The 22,477-nt window shown below is 43.8% G+C and overlaps 1 protein-coding gene across 5 annotated transcripts in view; it reads right to left on the bottom strand.

Moving 5' to 3' along the window:
* Positions 1-321: 321 nt before the first annotated feature.
* The window catches only part of BMPER (BMP binding endothelial regulator), a 222,182-nt gene continuing 200,026 nt past the window's right edge, over positions 322-22,477 (bottom strand). For all 5 annotated transcript variants that reach the window (XM_019757329.2, XM_019757328.2, XM_019757327.2 and 2 more), the window contains 2 exons: positions 10,719-10,849; positions 322-1,720 (listed from right to left, as the gene is read on the bottom strand). In XM_019757329.2, coding sequence (XP_019612888.1) covers positions 1,539-1,720; positions 10,719-10,849 — 313 coding nt within the window. In that variant the 3' untranslated portion in view covers positions 322-1,538. The remainder of the gene's footprint in view (positions 1,721-10,718; positions 10,850-22,477) is intronic.

The following is a 22,477-nucleotide window of genomic DNA, read 5'->3' as shown; positions in this document are numbered from 1 at the left end:
AGTCACTATTACACTGTGCACTTATACAGTTCACTTACACAACTAGAGATGTCACAGTAAAAAATGAAAATTCATCTTTTAGCTGTCATGAGTATATGTTAAAGGAACACAAATGCCTTAAAAAGCAATGGCAATATGCTGACGGTCAACAATTTGGGAGTTTGCTATTGACTATTATTAATAATAAAACTCTTCATCAAAATAAAGTATTGTAGGGTATATAAAATATATCTAAATAGAGCTGTCAAAACTTGATGAGCCTGAAGTTGGCATAGCTTATTTATAAAGTACAATACAGCGCATCTTGAAATAGAAAATGCATTGTTTTAAATCGTAAGCTTTTTATTTACTACAATGCAGAACATTTTATTTTTAGACATCAGTGGGTTTTGTTTTGTTGACATTTTCACTTGTTCAGCTGAAAATAAAAGTCAAGAGAATCACATGGTGACTAATAGTAACCTATCAGGATATTAGAGCAAGTATATAGACCATTTGGACTGATGTTAAATCGACTGGTCAGTAAAGGCTTTCTTTCTAATAATTATGACATAGTAACAGTCAAATAGCGTTGCACTAGGAATCCTCTAGAAATAATTAAAGGCTTTCATTTTATACATGGAATAGTCACAGAATGTAAATGGCTCACATCATCTCATCAGATTTGCCCATCCTAAATTGCTCTGAGCTTCAGAGAAATGGATATTTTTATATGTTGTGCAACAGTTTCTCCAAACATCTCCTCACGCTCAATAAAACTAACATGTCACTCAGCCACTCCTTAATCTCAGTGTGTGATGTGTAAGCAGACACATCCATCATAAACACATATATAATTGGGAAATTCAAGGAATATGCAAAGATGGCAAGAAATCATTTGATTCTTTGGTTATGCTCTAGGAACAAATATATATTTCTTGGCAACTAGCCAATCAGTTTTGGAAATAATATCAGACCCTGACCCAATAAAGTCCAACAACCTATGCCTTGCTTTACATGCACCATTAGGGTCTGTCACCAATCAGCAACCATCTCTCTCACGCATACATTCCTTTCTTTGGAATCATGAAACACCCCTAGATAAATTTGCCCTTCTCCAGAGAAACACATTTCTCACTGAACTGCAAATCCCAATTCAAAGCTAAAATTAACGCAGGCAGGCAATTTAGGTTCTTTAGAAAACTTCCTTAAAAATGACAAATGTATGTGATGGTAAAGCCATCCGCTATGTCTGCATGCTGCCTTATTAAATTAAAAACACTTGGTTTATTTATACAATCTATCCAATGGCTTACAGATTAGGATTCTACAAACAATACATGTCTTATAGCAAAAAATATACATATAATAATCCACCTATAGTTTATATAAATGATGAAATGTTTCTGAATATATCTATATATCTATATATGTACACATATATACTCTGTGTGTGTGAGTTTGCCGAATCAGCACACAAATACTGCAGTCCTTCATTGGCTCTTCCACTGCAGTGTCAGGGACACCCGGTTTCAAAGTCTTAAGCTGCTCAACAAAGGTCACCGCTGAGGACAAAGGACTGGCTTGATGCACCTTCCCTTGTGGAGGACCAAGTTTGCTGGACAATGACAACCTGCGACACAGGGCTTATTGCATGGACCAATCTCGTTCCAGTTGTCACAGGTCTTGGCACATCCTGGACCACAGGTATCATATACAGCACCATGCTTACACTGGGTGGCTGGAAAAAAAAAAAAAGGAGGCACAGGTGAGATGGAAAGAAATGGCCTCAGTAATTCGCCCTCAGCCTGATGCCATTCCACAGCCTCTGGTCACTCACTGCATAGGCTTTTCCACAGCATGGGTTCACTTTCGCATTTTCACAAAGGAATCCCAAACTCCCACCATTCCTCAAACATGCTGAGAATCACCTACACCTTAAAAAAAGAACATCAAAGATCCATCTGCTGGGTCAATGAACTTCAAAAGAAAAGAAAATGAGAAGCTTTTTATTCCCAAATAAGACAAACTGTAAATTAGTAAAGCTACAAGAAAATCTATCAGGTTATTTAGTTGTTTATAATAGTATGCAAAATTAACGCCAAAGAGTCCTTCAAGCAACTGCGCTGTGACGAATAGGAATATTTTGTGCAACCTTACCAATATTCAAATAGACAGAATTACACGTCCAGAAAAAAAATACCTACCAAAGATATTGGAAACATATTACATATTTTAATGGCAGGGTTTCTGTGTTGAATTAATCAAATTGAGGCAAGTTAGGGCAAGAGTAAGGCCAAACAGAGAAAATCAGATGTGTGACCGGGGAGAGGAAAATAGGTGGCGGGCTGGGCCAGAGAACTTAAAAATGCTGATGTAGACAAGTCAATTTGCTATCTTTGTTAACTTAGAGCTAAAATAAGTTTGTCAATATTCTGAGAGTTCCTGAAAATGCATGAATAAATTTGTCTAAGCAAATACAGTGAATATTGTGGACATTTTATGACACACAGACTTTCCCATCTGAGTTCTTTCCAGTGGTAGTCAAACGGACCAACCCTCATTTTCATGAGCAAGAATGTTGACACTAGGAATTTAGAGGAGGGACTCTGAGAGAACACCGGTGACAATCCAACCTTCACCTGAAGTGCTGCAAACAAAATGAATGACAGTGGAAGATTATCAATTTAAATGCCTCTATTGTTGGTTATGCCATATGCAGAATAATACCTGGGGAAGAATCATGTAATTGTAAAATGGAAAAACAGAACTGGTTTTCAAGCAAGTGAGCCTTACTTCGAGAATTTCAAATTACATATTTACAATTACCACAGAGCATGTATGTTTGACCATGTCCAACAAACAGTAAGAACCATAAAAGTAAATTCTATGAAGGCTCCTCAAATACCCACTACATTAGTTTAAAAACAACCGAGAAAAGAGGTGCCCTCTCCAGAGAGCAGTCAATGATCTCTCACAAGTTCTTACATATTATTAGAAAACTGAGCCATATGAAACATAGAGTTTTGAGAAATGTCTGAGTGGAACCAACTTCATAATAGCTGGCTCTCTGATGATCATTTTTCTGTATGGATTCAGTTCATTTCCAGGGCACTGGACTTTTCCTGGTTATTTCCCTACACTCTATTTATCCCTTTTAAACTATGACACATACCTCAATTAGTGAATTTGAGTATGCCATTTGTTTCATGCCTTGATCCTGACTGACAGAGTAAATAAGTCAAAAACGTTACTTACTACCCTTTAAGGTTGCAGGCCCTACCGCTACCTCCACGATGGGACTTTATGAAGTTGCTTCAGCTTTTCATCAGTTAATTCTACTCCTGAGGCTACTAGGGACCTCGTGTAGCTGAGCCAATCCCGAAGGCCTGTCCTCTGCCTTCATCTAGGGCCATTGTCTAGCTTGGTGAATGTCACCAGAATTCACCCCATCTTCCTCTTTTCTAGACTCAGTTTCCAGTCTTTCCCCCCACCCCACCCCCTCTTGTCTGGAAAAGAGGCCCCTGGGCTGTGTACTCAGAGCTCCCACTGCTCACTTCTAGTCTTACATTTACAACATGAAATTATAACCATCGGTTGCTTTGCCCTCTCTCTCCCCACCCCACGAAGTCTAGACTACTAGAAAAAGTGAGTTTTGTTTCTTTCTTTTCATCAGTAGTGTGGCATATAATGTGCACTAGCTGCTCAGAGGGTGAATGAATGTCTGGATATATGAACGAGGCAGTGGGTGGATAAACACAACTCTCCCTTTAAATCTCTTGATTTACACTTTTCTGATAATCTTTTGACTTTTCACTGATCCCTTCAAAGTTCTCTTTTTCTCTTTTCAGGGACTAACAGAACGCCCTATACGTTGTGCATGCCTGACAGTCTGGAAGCATCCTAGCTGAATATCATAGTGACACACAGCAATTGTATCCATGTGTTGTTAAGTTTCTATGGACCAACGGTGTTCACAGCTGGAAATTAGGATCACCGGGGAGCATCCGGATGCCTGGACCCCACCCCAGACCAACCAATTTAGAACTTTTAAAGGTGGAACCAGGTTATCAGTGGTTAAAAAAAAAAAAAAATGCCATGTCAGCACAGGTAATTTTAACGTGCAGTTAAAGACTCGTCCTAACAACAGCCCTGATAGTCACGCGTCAGTCACCGCAGAAACTTAGGCCGTCGTAGCAAATGAGAAGGAAACTAATATTTCCAGGGTGAAAGCAGGTGCACACTGGGAGCTCCTCTGTCTCCCATCATCTTCCACCTAAACCTACTGGAGCTCTTCCCTAGTCCCAGAGCACTCGTCCTCACTCATTGATGGATTCAGGTCATTTGGAAGAGAACCCTTCACTCATCTTTCATTGCCTCTGCTCATTTGCACGCATCCTAGATTTTCCATTCCTCTTTTCTGACCCACCTCCTCCAGGAACTCGCTTTATTGTTTGTCTTCATTGCATATTAACCTTCCCCCCCTCTGTTGGCTCAATCCTCTAGATATGAGAAACATTTTCAGACCAACACTAAACTTGAACAAAAACTAGTCCTTAGTCTACCGGACTTAGTCTCTTCTTCCTTTTATCTCCAAACTTCATAGGAGAGATAACTGTCATTTGATCCAATTCTTCTGCAAGTAATTGACACTGGGGACCTGTCCTCAGTTATCACTTTACTGGAGCAGTTCCCACCAAAATTTTCAATAATGACTATATCTGCTGACATACTAGCAATCCCCATTATTCCATGGCCTCTCCACAAAATATTGGGTCTTTTTGTCCATTTTATCTTATGACACTGAACTCTCCAGGTGCTTCTGCTAACACCTTGAAACACCTCTCTTGAGCTTCTTTACCTACTCGCTGGCACTAAGTGTTCAAATTACCTCCAAGACTCTTCTCTCTTCCCTCTACATTGCTCTCTCTCTCTCTCTCTCTCTCTCTCTCTCTCACACACACACACACACACACACACACACAGCAGTTACTACAGTTTAATCTCTAATTTCCAGAGAGCTCCGAAATATATTATCGTCAGTTCTGATTCTCTTCCCACTCTTCCCAGTCTCATCATTTTCCAAGTCTTAATTCAAACCGACCTCCTTCAAACAGCTTCCTGGAGCTCCCCTAGGATACCTTCCCTCATCTGCATTCCACAGCACTTTTCATATTATAGTTATTTGTTTATTTGTTTTAATCCCACAATTCGAGTGCAGCTGTAGTTCTTAATCAGAGATGCTCATGAGCATCTCCGAGTATCTTTTTAAAAAGATATGTATTCCTAAGCCTCATTCCCTAAAGACTTTTGCTCTGAGTCTGTAGAGGGGTCCAGGTAGCTGTAGATTTTAAAAACTCCAGGTGTCACTATGCAACCACTGCTGGTTGAAGCCAGTGAGCCACCGAGACCTGGGCTCTTGGAGGCAAAATCCTTGTTTCTATGACCCAAGGTTCTGGCACAGGGCCAAGCACAGAGGAGCAGCTTCATAAATGTCTGTGCCTGTTGGATGATGATTTAATCTTAATGACATTCAATCCATCATCCCAGTTCCCAGTGTGGATTACATTTGGCTGGCCTTGAGTTCATTTTCCACTCTGCTGCTTCCAGAACATCTCTTTCAACTCGCTTTACCCTCCAGATATCTACTTTGCTCCCCTTCCAATTTGCAAAGATCCCTTAATATGAAAACTCTGCAGCATTTCCTCCTTCCCACCAGTGTTCTTTCCTTTCCCCTCATTTTCTTATAGATAAGAACTCCCTGGTGTCTTTTCCTCTCTCTGACCTCTCAATTATTTTCTTCTCTCTCTACCACTTAACTTACTAATGCTCTTCTGTGACATCTTACCTTTGACTATCAAACACTGATATTTCCCTCAATCTGTAGGTAGAAAGTAGAATGTAGAAAATTAAGAAGTGCTAGGGGAAGAAAAGATCTTACATCATGTAATTACCATCTCCATTTCAATTCAAATTAAATCAATAAACGTCTACTAAGTATCTGCAACGTAGACGACATCCTCTTAGGCCAAGGAATCAAATGTGAATCAGATGTCATTTCTGACCTCCAGTTCCAGGAGCCTGGGCTTGCAACCAGACGGGCGAAGACGACACCTAAACAGATTCTTCATAAGATGTAAGATGCATCATATAAGACAAAGAAAGCAAAGTACCGTGGAAGAGTAAGGGAGTGACATCAACTCAACTTTTTTGGGGGAGGGATCAAGGAAGGAAGACTTCAGAGAATTGATCCCACTTAAGTCTTAAACGGTGAGTCAAAATTGTCAGGCAGACAATGGCAGGAAGAGAGAACCAGCAGAGAGAACAGCAAGAGCAAAGGCAGGCGAGGCAACAACAAGCAGCTGGTGTTCCACCAGGGAAGGGCGGGTCCTTGGCTTGATGGAAGGAAGCCCGACATTTGAGGAGGGAGAGTAGGAGACAAAGGCAGAGAAGTAGAAACAAGTTGCAAGCCTTGGCAAAGGGGAGTTTTGGAAGGCTCTGAACTGGGGGATGACATGATTGAGTTCGCCTTCAAATTGGCACTTTTAGACAAACCTAGAAAGCTAACATTGGCTTGGACACTGTTTTACCTTTCTGTGAATCCAAATTTTTTCCAAACTTATAAAAGGCAAATAATTTTTTTAAAGCATAAATGTGATTCGATCTGCACACATGCATTTAAAAAGAATTCATTTGGTTTAAGATTTTTTTTACAAAACCAGGATATTACCAAAGTGGTTCGAGTTGGTATGTATTTATTCTCAAAGGAAGCACACAAGCGGCTACTGCTAATGCACAAATAGCTTTATGTGTTACTTTATGTAGCAATACGTGTTGGCTTTATCAAGAAGTTCAGTAAACAAGTGCCCTCTGGAATCAGCTGTCTCCATGTCCCCTCACTGGAGGCTGAAGGTCACAGTTTGAACTTTAGCTCCTATACTTTTACAGGAGGCAGCAAGTCAGCCAAGAAAAAGCTCAGGGTGTTTGAGTAAGGCAGAGATGCTGCAGCAAAGGGGTTAGATATCACCTGGAGTTTGCAGAATAAAACAAGCTGAAACTGCTCCCAGAACCCAGCAGACATCTGAGGTGCTGCAGAAAGACACACACCATCCTGAATATCCCAGCACCTTTTCCACTTACACAATGTATCAGTGAAACTGCAGGGACAATTAGTGTCAGTTATAGGCAAGTGGCAGAAAGTCTCCTAAGAGCAGGATCATAACACAGTTACAAGGTCAGAAGGTACCAAGTAACAACTATCGATCATAAGGAACGAGTGAATAGAAATTGGAAATATCTAACAAATGCTTGAATAAACCAGTTGATGCTTGTGTAAGTATACAAATAAATACATATTCATATTTAAATATATTTTCCCACCGTGCTCTTGCTTGTCTGTGTTGTCATAAGCATTAAGAACAGAGGCTACAAAGCAAATTGACCTGGCTTCAATTCCCAACTTTCGCCTTTTTGAGCTCTGTGACTTTTAGCAAATTTCTTAAATAGTCTAAGCCTCAATGTCCTTATCAGTAAAACATGGATAAGAGAATGTTACCACATAGCTTACAATGTGAATTTAGCAAAATACAATGTAATAAAAATGCTAGTGGAGTCCTTGGGGCAAGGAGGTGCCTAGAAAATAGTAGCTATTAATGTATACCACCATTCTTAAACTTTTATAGATCTTGCATATTGTATTATATGCAGTAATTCACAGCCAGGCTGGAGGTCCAGCCTGTGGGCATGTACATTGTATCCGTCATCATGATACGGTTAAAATCCAGCCTAGACTTGGAAAGTCACTTGTTCATTCAGACTTTCAAGCCTGACTGGCCTCCTATTCATTCAACTTCCCAGCTTTCTACACTGGAAAATTTTTCTTCTCTGTATAAAGTGGCCTTAAGTTGTCATAAGACAAAAGATCTGGGAGCTAAAAATCAAGTAACAGGTATTTTCACGGTCTTCAGTATTCCAGATGAATCAGAAATGAATCTGAGAGATCCCGCACGTCTCTGCAAATTCCTCCTGTACCAGCTGTCAATCTGTGGAAGTTCACGGTGTGTGTGTGTGTGTGTGTGTGTGTGTGTGTGTGTGTGTGTGTGTGTAAAAGGCTCTCCTGCAACCACATATTGACAGAGTTGTACCTCACTCAGAGGCCCCACTAACCGTAAGTGGGAAACGGAACCTTTCAGGAGACATATTCCTTCTCCATTAGAAAAGTAATTTGAGCTCCTGAGTGCAGTCTCTGAAATCAGGATGCTGAGGTGAAACGTGTCATCTACAAATGCAATGTATGTGCTGAAATGCTGCTAAATATAGCTCTGGGCCGGGAAGAGAGAGCTCATATATTCTGTATCGAATACGATCCTTACCACAGCCCCACCGCAGATAATAAAATTAATGACGTTCTACTGAGCATTACATTACACCAGGATGGATGGACGGGGCTTGGCTTCATATAGCTTATTCATTTTCTGGTAGATTCGAGGGAAGGAGGACTCAGAATAGAGAATAGTCAAGATATGCTGAAAGGACCCCGTCCCTCAAAAATATTGCCCGTACTGTGCTACACCACATTGATGCATTAGGTAAGAGAGAACCCATTTAGTCTCACCTTTCAGGAGACTCAAGCAGACCTTAATGTGAGTTATTTTTATCAAATCAATATTCCTCTGAGCTTTGGTCAGCACTGACAGAGACGTACTCTCGCTGCCGAAGGTGAACTCAGATGTAAAAATTGGACTTGGGTTTGCGGAGGAGAGAGCAAATCCAAATGGGAAGACAGAGGAGACAAAAAGGCTCTGGCGCTTTTCAAGGACACAGACTAGTTAGTGACTGTGCCAAGGGGCAGCTTGCGGAGGCTTGAGGAACCCCCAAGTACCTGTCATCCTACTCCCCCAAAACCCCCCAAATAAGCATTCAAATTACCTCAGTGGTTTCAGGTCAGGCTGCAGGTCAGAGTCACCTGAGAGGTTTTACAAGATACACAAGGGCAATTAAAGCAGGATATCTGGGCACAGGCCCAGGCATAGGTTTCTGGTTTTGTTTTGTTTTTTAACTCCCAAACTGACTCCACTGCTCAGCTGGATTGAGACCCACTGGTCTAAGTGAACGAGAGGTCCATGCACTGAAAACACAGCATCAAGACAATCCTTTGTGACCCTTCTTCCAACCAACCTGTGCGCTACCAACAGAGACATTCTCGAGTTAGCAAAGCCAGGAACTGCCTTCTTTTCTAATATCAGAGCTAAGGTTGTGAGCACTCGTGTAATGTTGTAACCCCCAGTCTCTTCGTTGCGGGCAAATCTGGACCTTTACAGAAAACTGTTCACTGACCCTTGAAGAAAATGACGAACATTCAGTCACCTCGTCTTCCAATCTAAATAGCAGCAGCTATTATTGATTGAGCATCTCCTATGAGGGGACACTCTTCAGAGGTTTCACACACGTATCACTAATGCCTTTAACTCTGCATAGCCAATATTATTCTAAAATTCCCAAAGATCTCTAGACCCTCTTCTCTCCTCATGCACTGCCTCCATCTTAATCCAACCCATCTTTTTAAAACTTTTTTTCCACCACAACTACTGCAATAGCCTCCTGCCCGGTCATCTGCTTTCAATCGTGCCCCATCCAGTCTATTCTCTATACAGGGTGATCTTTGAAAAGCATAAAGGGGCTTGCCTAGAGCCCATCGGAGGCTTCCACTCCTGAAATAAAAGCCAGACTCCTTCCGAAGGCCCTCAAAGTCCTCCCTGATCCAGCTCCTGCTTCGGCTCCACCCTCATTGTGTGCCCCTCATTCCCATGCTCACCATGGTCAACCCCCTCTGGCTCCCATCCCGTTCGGGAGCATGCTGTTTTGTTGCTACGTATGGCCGCCCCGCCTTCTGCATGGAATGCCACCCCTGACCCGTGGCAGTCCTGCAGGCATACCACCTGCACAGAGAAAAGCTTTCCCTCTTCACCCCGTGAGCAGTCGGTCACCCAACCCCTCTCCATTTGCGTTCTGCTGCTCTGCCCTGTGTGTTTCCTTCATCACACTTACCATACTTAGTATGTACTATAGAGTCACTATGTTTTGTCTGGTTCTCCCACTGGATTGGCGGCACCTCAGTGACAGGGGCCTCATCTCTCACAGTCACCAGTGTACCCACCATGCTTACCACAATGCCCAGTACGTAGCCAGTTTGTGAGAAATACTCCGGGATGGACACCGAAGTCCATTTCATAGTATTAAATAGGCTAATTAACTTGCCTGCGATCAAAGAGCTCTAACAACCATTACAGAAAGCAGAGGGAAAAGAACTCTCTGCTAGGGTTTGTATCACAATCTCTCTCTCTCAAAAAAAAAAAAAAAATATAATAATAATCACACTTTTCCCAAAGACCTTAAATGACTGAATTGTCCCAAATCTCCTTTGCTCCACGTAACATACACTACAGCTGTGATGTTCCTGGGGCTAAGTACATCCAGCTGGTAGCTTGAGGTTGGTAGGATTTAGTGGAAATCCATAAATTGTTCAAATATACTTGTCACCAAGTATTTCTCTGAAGTGCCTTCTACCCTGCCCAGTGGGAAGCGCCAGTGTTTTACCAAGTTGCATTCCAGTTGGGTCACTGATGTGATTTCCTTTTGGCCAAGGGGGGATATGGCCACTCAAGTCAGCAGTCTCTGCCATTGCTGACCTGGGTTTTGCGGTGAAACTTTGGTGGCTGGATCTGCCAGGAGAGTCTCACCTGCACAGTTCTGCTGAGGCTCCCAGTGGACGCTGATGCCCTCTCTCTGGCAGGCCCGGGTATATGCCAGGAATGACTCGCAGTAACAATTTTTATGGACTGGACATTCACACATGTCTGTCACGCAGGACCTGTGGGAACCAAGATAAGGAAATGCACGTTTAAACATATCAAACTATCAAACATCCCAACTGTGATTTGCAGAAAGTGGGTGGGTGGGTGAATGGGGAACAATGACTGGCCATTAAAGGTGGCTATATTGAGTGAGAAACCTACAAATGGTATAAAAACTTTGCATGGAACCTATGCTGGATACTGTTGAACAATGTCCAATAGCACTTTCTGCAATAATGGAAATGTTCAATAATCTCCACTATCCAAAGCAGTAGCCAGTACCTAAATCTGATTATTGAGCATTTGAAATGTATCTAGTGTGACTGAGGAACCAAGCTTTTTACTTGATTTAATTTTAATTAACTTAGATATAAACAGTCACCTGTGCCTTGTGGTTATTATGTTAGAAATACAGCTTTTAGAACACAGCCACCATCCAAGGTTCTGTCCTTTTGTGAACAGCTGTGATACAGGAATAAAGGTTCTACTACAATATAATCAGTGACCACCAGAATGAAAGCATAAGACCCTATGGCAACATCTTGAATCTTCATCTTTTAAGGATCATTGGACCCCATTTTTTAGAATATGGTGTGACAAATTCCAAATAAAGCAGAACTTTTAGGCCCCTGATTAGACTGAAAGATAAAGAGGATGACACCAGGGTCTCCTTAGCTTAACTTTAAATATGAAAATGATAGGCCAGGACATAAAGAGAACAGAAATGTGTTTAAATACAAACAAACAAATTGTGAAACATGTTGACCTCAAAGACATAATAATGACCTTACATTGGCATATAATATTCTAATTTACAAAGCACTTGCACATGCAACCTGTCACTGAGTAGTAAACAGGACATCAGACAGTCTCTGAGAAATGAAGAAGTCACTTTCCAAGTAAATAGATGTTCCCGAAGTCACACTAATAAGTGGCAAAAGACTGAATGAAATTACGTCTCCTAACTCTTCCACTAGCGCCCTTTTTCTCATACCATACCCCTGGCCTCATCTTCAGCTTCTAGCAAATTCACTGCCCACCAATTTTGCCTTAACATTTATGCAAGAGGCCCCCAAGATTAATAAAATTAAACTATCCTTTTTTTCATTTTTTTCCAGCAAAACCTCTTCTTTACAGAACCTAATTCAAGGCTGAAGGCAGGAAAAATAATATTCAGATTTGCAAATAGCACAGATGATCTGGAAAAGTGATCAAGACACGGTCCACCATTTTCTCTTGGTGGGACATGTATGCACATTGGGTTAGAGAGAGTGAGCAGCTAGTGCTGTGTAGAAGCTGGCACACCACCTGCTTTAAACGAGAATGAACAGCAGAAACCATATTACAGGATCAACAGACCCACCATGTACCCCCAAAGTTGTTACAGCCCAACACTCAAGGGCAGAGCCTTGGGAACTAGAACTAACAGGGACAAAAGAGGAATACGCCTGAAACCCACAGAACCACTTTCATGTCATAAAGGGAGAGATTATCTGTGGACTAATACTTAAGACACATTGACCAGGACAGACAAACTGATCCTTCTCCTCTCCGTAATAATCAAGGCCGTTTTTCTTAATAGCTTCTCCCATTTGCATGACAGAAATCCTGTGAAGTCATGTTCACGAGCAAACCCTTTCAGGTAGGAGACACACGGTATCTGCCTTTAAATTTGTGTGCCGCCCCCAGGCCTCCAGGAAAGGGAAAGTAAAGCCTGTCCTGAAAACGGCCTCTAAACGCCTGAGTATGAACCCTCCTCAATTTTCATTTCAGACTAACCCCTCCCATCACATTCAGGCTAAGACTTCACAGTGACGTCTGCAGCTGCCCAGGTTCTACTCTCCACTTCCATTTCTATTTCACTCCCCCAGGAGACTTCCATCACCCACCCTCCTTCTGGCCCACGAGGTGTGGATCTCTTTTCTTTATACACAGCTCCCACTGAGGTGACATCAATGGCATGGCACCTACTGGGCCTGGGAAAATGACAGTATTTTATGGAAAAGAATTGGTCTTGATATGAGGAACTGCATTGTCTAATTTGAAAGAACCTCTAATGTAATTCTGTAAAATTGTGTGAACTGTAAACAAATAAAATTTAATTTGGATGAAAGGACTGTTGGTGAATGTTTTCCTTTCTTTTCTCTTTATTTCTAATGGTTGTCTGATGAAGCTATTTATACAATTTAAAATAAATTATGGACAGCTAAATCCAATTCATAGAGACTGTTGAGAGAAAAATGGTTTAAGCACACATTTAATAATTGCTATGTACAGGTACTCTGCCCCACCCACAGACCACCTGTGCCCTCAGACACAATCAGTAATATATCTACCCTCTAAAGCTAAAGAAGATTTCAGTTGATTCTATTACTTGACACTCATGAGGAAAAACATTTGAGACAAAAATGTTTGTCAAAGCCAGCCCTTCGCTTGAAATATTTCACATTATTTCTGAAGGCTTGAAAGATGTGTTTTGTCACAGAAGTTAAAACTACAAGACATCTTTTTTCACTTGTCACCTTGATGATTTTTACCACGAAGTTGTACCCAGGGTTTGTAAGAGAAGGGAGTATACGGTCCATACTCCACTGGCAGAAGTGTATAATCGTTAGCTCGCATGTCAAGCATTTTGCTATATTTAGCTTTTACATGGGTTATCTCATTTGTCCCACATGGCAAAGGATATGAGGGAGGTGTTACTACTAGCCCACTTCACAGATAGGAAAACTGAAGCTTGGAGATGCTAACGACTTGCCCAAGGTCAGGTGGCTGATGACAAGTCCAGAACTGTTATACCAGGACTGCAACTGTGGTCTTTCTGATCTCAACACCCATTTTCATAACTACATTAGAACTACATTAGAACACCTTTGTACAGAGCAACTAGCAATACTTACAAAATAGCCCTAAGAAATGTTCTTATCGTTTGATAGGGAAATTCCATACCTAAGTAAATCATAATGCATGTGGACAAAGACTTTATACACAGGGGTTTTCATCACAGTGCTATTTAAAATGAAAAGAAAAATGTAATTTGCCTATAATAGGGGCCTAGTTAAAACAATTTAGGTGACCTCTACAATGAAATAGTCTATAGACATTACAACGATGTTTTGGAAACATATTTTAAAGTATGAGGAAATGTTCGGGAAGGAGTCATTGAAAAAGCAAAGCTGTGTTTCAATATGGTGTGGCCACCCACAGAAAACAAAAATCATGGAACGTAGACAGGCCCAAATGTCCACAACAGTGAACTCTGAGTGATAGAACTGTGGGTCTTTTATATTCTTCTTATCTGTGTTTTCTACAAGTAAGATCACAGTGTATTTTTAAAACAATGCTAAGAAGAACATGGAACATATGAATATTTAAGTCAGAATTCAGGAACTAGAGTGAGAAAATAAGAAATAAAGGATGGAAGAAAATTCGGGTATTTATTTGGAGGTCTTAATAAATATTTCTTGAGCTAAAATCTTCCCATCTGTGTATTGGAGGCTTCCTGACATAGGCTAGAATTCTCTCCACTGTATATTGTCCTCACACTTTACCTCCTTGGTCCACTGATGATGTGAATTTAGCATCCAGATGGATGGAACGGATAATGGCACAATTATGTCTGCATCTGCTGGTTACAGAGAAATTTATTAGGAGAAAAATAAAAACATCCTCAAAGACACTTTAAATTTCAGGGAGAAGCAAAACTGTTATTATTCAAATGTTCAATTTGTGTTTATCACACTTAATAATTCAGTATGAGGAAAATCTAATTTATGGCACAGTAGAGTTGAATTTGTTATGTTAATGGAAGATTGCCCTTTCCTTAGTATGTACCAACACTGTACATTTATATTCATTTTATAGAATAAGTAGCAGAATTGTATCACTTTTCGTAGTTACTGAGATTTATGGCTTTGGTTTCTCTCTGCTTTCATGGCATTATCCTGTCACGTTATGTTCTGTTTGATGGTGAATTCTTGGTCAGGAAACACAGCTGTTCATTGCTCCAACGGGAAAACACAGGTTGCATTGCAATTCGGTTTTTCCAGGAAAGCTCTACAGGTAAAGAACGCCTGCCTGTGCAATGCCTTTACAGCACACTTTCCATCACAGATCTAGAGTGATTTTCTGATTTACCCACCCTGCTCCTGGCATCTTTGCCAACAGCAGAGAAGTGCAGGCAGGATCCGTGTTCCGTGGGGTTCACACAGCTGCTCAGTGCAGTGATATGGAAAGAGGAGGGTGCCAGGAGCTATTGCAGGGCCCCAGCAAGCGGATGCCATGCTGGGCAGCAGTTTGTCACACACCGACTCCCTCCCTTCTCTAATTATGCTATGCATGTGTGTCATGTTTCAGTAAGACTCTTTGAAGGCCTGCCATCATAGTACCCGGCCCAGCACTAGTATCAGAACCTACCTGTGGTCAGTTCCCTCCCTGAAATCCAACTTACCACAGTCTGTCTGCAGGGGAACCCTAATCATGCATTCCCCACCCCTCATCAAGTTATAACCATTGCCTCCTGTCAAGCTCTAAGACAGTAGCCACCAGCCACCCAGAGCTATTTAAATGGAAACTAAGTTAATTTCAACTAAATAAAATTTCAAACTCAGCCCCTTGGTTACACTTCGCCACATTTTACATGTTCAGTAGCCACACCATTGGATAGTGCTGATTTACGCCAGGTCCATCACTGCAGAAAATTCGGCTGGATCTTGGTACACAGCGTGCAGCTCCATCTGTGCTGGGGAACCATCTCTGTCCTCCCCAGAGGAATTTACAGGTGTCATGAGATTAAGGTCATGCTCACTCCTGCTTTCTTACTGGGCACCTACAGAAAAAGTTCCCATTTCCTGGTGACAGAGTCAAGGTCCCTCGCCATCTGGATTCCTCTTGCTTCCCCCCTCAGTCTACCACCCAGTCGTAGGACAAGCCTCATTCATTACCCCGCAGGCTTCCTTCCTTCCTGCCTTGTCGTTTCCACTGGAAAAACCTGAGGCCCATCCTTTAAGACTCAGCTTGAATTCCTCCACGGGGCTCCCTGACTGGCCCAAGGAAAGGTGGCCCCTTCTTTATGGGGTCATGTCCCCTCCAGACCTTCATTCTTGCACACACCCTTTGCATCCTAATGACCACTTTCCTTGTTTGTAGGGCCAGACTGTAGCTTGCTCGTCCAGCCAAGTACCTTGAACACGCAGCTCAGGAAATATTCAGTGAATCAAAAGCGTGGATGAGAATGGCCTAATGACCTTTGCTCAGCTTTCTGGGTTGGAAGGTTGGACGCTGATGTATGAAGACCATGAATCCCATCCTTGCCCCGACTCCTGACCATTGCTTAACACGACCATGGCCATGGGGGCTGCTGGCTATAGCAACCACTGAACTAAGCTACTTCTACAAGAACCTTTCCGCTGTCATTTTCATTGCGAACTCCTTGCACTCCTGTCCCGGATCCAAGGGGATATATATATATTTATATAATTTAATGAATGGTGGAAAAAAGGATTTGGTGAGAGAATTCTGCTTTAATGACACATTTCCAGAAAAGCACATGCAATATTGTAAGAATAACCCATAGATCTTCCTGTTATTAAAAAGGCAAGCCTCCAATACTGCTCAAATCAAAAACAAAAAAACAGAAAAAAAACATCAAACATATCCTGGCTTCCTAGCAACGGCATACCAAACGGTTTTCCCTCTGCTTTTTCTGGCAGGAGGGTGACCTTGTCAGACAGAGGCAAATACTTATTCCTTTGCTGCCCAGACACAGTTTTAACCGCTGGGAACTCTCCACATTCCGTTCTTCTGGGAGAACAACCAGGCACGCCACGAGTGACAGCACCCAGCCCCATCTGGGAGGCAGAGTCGGAGCTGCCACTAGGAAGAGTCTTTGGCTGGACTACGTTGTTCAGTCTGGAGGTCAGCTTTCCTGAGAGCAATGACAGACCTGGGGCTGGGAGGTGACTAGGAAACCACATTAGGGTTATATGGCTTTCCTTGCTGCATGTATCTGGGAAGATCATAGAAGCCAGTGAAAGAGCCTCAGATCAGGCTTGTTGGTGCCTGGGTATCAATGGGAAAGGGGGAAGGGAGAGGATATGGAGATAGAGTCTTGTCTGGGTGGATACAAGTGTGCTTAACTGCCAACAGACTATTAAAAAATTCATTTATACTTTAATCCTTGAAATGTTGCTGGCCTCCGTAATCTGCGTTTCATGGAAGAAACTAGAGGTAGTAGCCACAGTAAGAAGGCATATCCATGTCACATTCTACCTAAGAAAATAATTGTATCCGTAAATGCCCTTCTCCTCAATACTATGTGGGCATCCCCACACATTCCCCCAAACAGTGCTCTAACATTAAAAACAGGGCCAAAGAATTCAATCATGGGAAACAGGAGGTTGCTTTATTGAGCTGTGGATGAAGCGGGGAGGGGCAAACTCTAAGAGCCAGCCAGGAGGCAGTCCCTGCTGCTCACTCCAGGTCCTCCTGCGCCAGCCGCAGTCTGGCACCTCTGTGACTTAAATATTGGTGAGAATATCCAATATCAAATATTGGCTTAAATATTGGCTCTGCAGCTGTGGCTGCCTGGGGTTGCCCGGACAGACAGCAAGGCCAAGCGTCTTTGGACAAGGTTGTCGCTTTCACACACTCAATCTGAGGAGATGGGGCAGGAGCATGTGTGAGTCCAGCTGTTCCTCGGGGTGAATACTGACCTTATCTGCAGCCCCGCCTCACCGAATGCCCCACACCGACACACACACACACACACACACACGCACGCACGCACGCACACACACACACGCACACACACGGGAGCCCTGTAGCGCACTCCTCAGGGCGAGGAGCACACTCACTGAGCCCTGTTTGTTCCAGGCACTAAGGGAGGCTCCGAGATGCACAGAGATGGGCCCACCTAGAAGGGGAGATTGTGCAGATACTAAAAGCCAAAGTCCAAATGACGTGAGGGCTGTTATGGCCAGGAAGGAAGCGCACTGGGATACCAAGCGCTAATTCCAGGCAGGCGTGCGAGCGTGTCCAGAGGAATCACAGCGTAGGAGACACATGGGAGCTGGGTCTTGAAGGATCTGTGGAATTCTGCGTGGTTAGCGAATGAGGAAAAGGAAATTCCAGGCAGAGGAAGGAACCTGAGAATAAAAGAACAGAGCTTCCCCATCACCACATCTTAGATTTGATGGTCTTAGGGTCCAACCCCTAATATTACAAAACAAAACAAAAATGTCCCCGACAGAGCCTATTCCTGAAGCCCTCATTTCTCCCACAGAGCAGCGTGGTAGGTCTATGCTTAGGACATTTCTTTCTTCTAGGGATCAAAATCCTCATAATTTCCAACCTTCGCTCTTAGGTGTGACCCCTGGAGACATATAGAGCAGTCCACCCGCTCATGCCAGTGATGACGCTTCAGGTGTCTTCCTGAGCTGCCCACTCAGCCTCCTGTGCTCTCATCTTCCTACCTTTCACGTCCTTCCCTCTAATGGCTCTTCCTGCCTGAACAAGAATAAAAATCCAACTACCAAAGTAACAGGGAAAAACCCAGCAAACCATTCCGATAATTTTCACAATGAACCCCTTCTTGGATTGCCTGCACTCTGGTCCTGTCATATACACACTGCCTACTTATACGTAGTTCCAACTTGAAGTCTAGGTGCTCCACATTTTTACCTAATTTAGACACGCTCTAGAAACTGAAAAATATCGATTGCTTTAATCCTTAGAACATTCCCCAGGAGGCAAATGCCATTACCTGCACAGCAAAAGCAAGCATGGCACAGAGTTCCAGAAAGGGTCATTACTCTCAGACACCCTTTTAAAGTGAGAGATTATTATTTCTGTGTGTGGAATATGGAGGCATCTAAGGACGCACAGACCTCCTTTAAAGAGTAGCAATGCTTATGACTTTCCATAAATGCCTATTTTAGAAGAAGTTTCTCGCAATTGCTGTGAGCAGAGTCCTGCTTTGAGCTGAGACCAAACAACCTCATGCATTTTTAGGAACCTAAAGTGGTTTCTCCCTTGAAAAGTCCATCTATCAGAGTATATGTGGAGAATAGGATCTCCATGCCCATAGTTACGTGGGGGGAGGTGTGGGCATCATTCTGCTGTTTCCCTCTTGCCCAGGGACTATGATTTTTAAACGGCCAAATCTGTAGACTCTGTAGCCACTAACACACTGACAAATACTCCTCTTGGGAAAGATGAGATCTCTTTGGTAGAGTAGGAATCACTGGCTCCATGGAGGGAAAAGCTGGCCATAATGAACAGACATTTGCTGAGTTGTTACTGTTTGAGGGATAACTTATTTTTTAGTTTGGGCAAAGATGTCGCACCAGCCAGCAGGGGAGAGAGGAAGCCTGGTTACTACCCCCCTCTAGTGGCCAAGAATGAGAGTGCCGAGTAACCTCCATTCTTGCAGCATTTGCTTCTTACTGTTCACTTTTTTGTGGGGGAGGCTGGCTGATAAAAGAGATCATAAAAATGGCTGCTTGTCAGAAAACCAACCACCTTTTCTCTTAAACACGTTCAGTTAATCACTGTCATACTCACTGAGAAACAATGCAAGGCTGGTTGGCGCACTAAATGCTGGCGTAATGGTAAGAGCCTACCTGAGGCACACCCTCCGGGCAGGCCAGGGGGAGCATCAGTGGGAACAAGCCTAAGCTTTTCTATTTTCTGTAAAATCTCATTCTACTTATGCACTGCATCTAGTTTCACATACTTTTTTTTTTTTTAAAGAATCTCAAGGACAAAAGAGCACCGGACCCTTTACCTAACTAAGCAGGAGAGAAATAGTCTCTTCCACATCTGAGGTAGTAACATAATCAGAGGCTGAAGGTGCCCGCAGGTTGCCAGCATTCAGCCTTGTTCCTGTCCCCTAATTAATAAAACGACAAGGTCCCTACCATACTCGTGTTCTGTGACTCTATGTCTAAATGCGGACTGGCCCAGCACTCAGGTAGCCCTGAAACTACATGATATTCACCCTTGGAAAGACCTTCCAGCAATGAGAGGGGGCTCCTTACCCAGAAAAATCTCAATGCCCCTGCTCTGTGATGAGTCTGACTCGCATTTCTACTCCCGGCCTAGATAGATATGCACCACCTTTGAAACTATTCCACTCAACTCGACAAACACTAACGGAGTGTCTGCTGTGTGCAAGGCAATGGGTTGGGTCCTGTGGGGAAGGCAGAGGAAAGAAGAGCCTGCCTTCCACGTGGGGCGGTGTGTGAGGCGGGCAGGGCAAGACCGAGCCAGGCAGCAGGCAACACGCAGCACAATTAAGGGGGCCCAGTCAAGGGTACCTGTGAGTACAGGGGTGCACTGGAGGGGCAGCGCCTCCTGAAATTGTGCTCTGGGGTGCCCTGCCCATCTCTGGACACTAGGAGAGAAGAAAGTGTGCCCACACACATGCCTCCAAGCTTGTGGGAGTCAGCAAGGTGAGGCAAAGAGCATTGGGGAGATGCCACACCCAGTGACCCCCCAGCTGTGTCACTTTGGGTACATTCTTTCCCTTTTCTATGCTGGTCATCCTTGTGCAATCTCTTATAGGGTTCTCATGAAAAGTAACTGAGAAAACAGACTGGCCCCCACTCCCACCACCACCAATCCCTAAGAAGAGAGAAAAATCCATCCATACGTGGACCTGAAGGCTAGAGGTCGAAGCAAGGGCAGAAACATGGTCTCCCGTCTTTGCCCAGATGGAATTCAGTGAGAGGCTGTCCTCGAGTGGCACTTTGCTTTCTGTTTTCTCTCATCCCCCTCGGTGATATTCTTGGGAACATCTTGCCCCAGCAGTGCCTCTATGAAGTCTGGCCATTGGTGGCCCATCCGTGCCAGCCAGGACGGGTCAGCCTGTCTGGATGGCCACTGCCTGCTGAGAGGGCAGTGGCTGGGAGCGCACAGTCACAGTGGCCGTGAGGAAAAGCCATGAGAGCGAAGGCATTTAGCATCTGGAGGCCACACCCCAGCCACACGCAGCAGCCACCACCAGCCCAGCTGCTTCAAAGGGGCCGATGCTTCCAGAGGCCTTTTTCACATTAGGCCCTGGATGGCTGCCAAGTCCCACAAACCCTCCACTATGTACGTTAATAAAAGGGCGGCAGGGGCAGCCGCGCCTGGAGGATGTGGTGTGGCAGGGAACTTTGTCAGATGCTGGTGCCTTTCATCGGGCGTCTGCCGTGCCTCCTGGCTCCGCAATAAACCGGCGTTCACATCCAATCACAGCACAGGGAAGGGGGTTTGCCCTCCATGCTCCGTGCAGCGTGGCTGTGTAGGCAAAACTCAGTCCACTAGACCTAAAAGGAGATTTATCCTTCCCCAGAGACCCACCCCGCCCTGTCCCTGGGGGATGGCACACAGCCATTCTCAAATCACAGAAAAGAGGTTCAGGGAGCAGACATTCCCCAAATCCCAGTGATAATCACCATGGGCCAACCGCCTCCTTGCCAGCCTCCCACCCTCTGCCAGCGTGAGTGCGCCCTCGTGGAAGCCCCAGAGAGACGGGATGTGAGGCCGGTTTCCTAGAAGCCACAGAGGAGAATGTTGCCTTCAAGTCCCCAGCATGTTCACAGCCCAAGAGTGGAAGAGGTGGGTGTGAGCCAACACTTCCCGAGGACCCCACTGCATGCGAGGTACAGGCATAGATGAGCACCTAGAATTTTGATGACGAAATTTCTAACCAAAGACAGAACTAAGATCCAAAGAGGTCAAGAAGTTGTATTTTTTTTTAACATCACACTGTTAGTAAGTGGCAAAACAGAGTCCATGCTCTCTCCCCTCCCACACGCTGCCTTCTATATTCCACGCTATTCTTTCCACTGGAATGTTCTTCCACCCCCTTCTTCTGGTTAAAACCTACTCCCCCTTCAATACGCAGGCCAATAGCTTTCTCAGGGCCAGCTTCTGAGATCCCCAAGCCAGGTGAGGTTGCCATTACCGTAACATTCTCATGGCATCCTTGAATGGCTCAGTTACAGGCTGCAATGGTGTCCTAGTGTGAGCGACCCATCACCATGTCTCCCCCACTACATTCCAGGGTGGGCATTTTTTGTTCGGCATATTTCACCAGCTCGGTGCAGTGCCTGGTCGAGTGTAGATCTCAAAACCTATTTTTCTGAATGAGTCATTTAGAGATGTTTGTGTAATCAAGTCCAGATGACGTGATTACTAAGATGACAATGAGAATCAGATGGTTAAAGGGCCTGAGAGAGTTTGAAGGAGGAGTGAGCATACCATGGATTTAAGTACTTCCAACAGCCAAGTGGAATAAAAGCTGAAAACTGGCCACTGGACTGGGCAACTAAGAAGTCAGTGGTGGCCTTAGCAGGAATAGTGTCACTGGAATGGTGGGGATAGAAGTCACCTGGATGTGTATTGAAGGTGAAAATGTGTGAGTTGTTGACTGAAGACCATCTTTCAGAAGGTTGGCAGTGAAGGGGGGGACATGGGGTGATAGTTTGAAGGACAGTGAGGTATGCACGTGTGCGTGTGTGCGCGTGTGCGTGTGTTAGGATCAAGAAGACTTGAAAATGTTTTGTACCAAGAATAAAGACGCCCAAGAGAAGATGTTGATGTTAAAGAGATGAGGGTGGTTAGGTTAATTACCTAACCCCTAGAGTGATGTCATGAAG

Source organism: Rhinolophus sinicus, linkage group LG09 (genome assembly GCF_036562045.2).
Source record: "Rhinolophus sinicus isolate RSC01 linkage group LG09, ASM3656204v1, whole genome shotgun sequence".
NCBI classification, from domain to species: Eukaryota; Metazoa; Chordata; class Mammalia; order Chiroptera; family Rhinolophidae; genus Rhinolophus; species Rhinolophus sinicus.
This window is presented reverse-complemented; position numbering and strand designations above follow the sequence as displayed.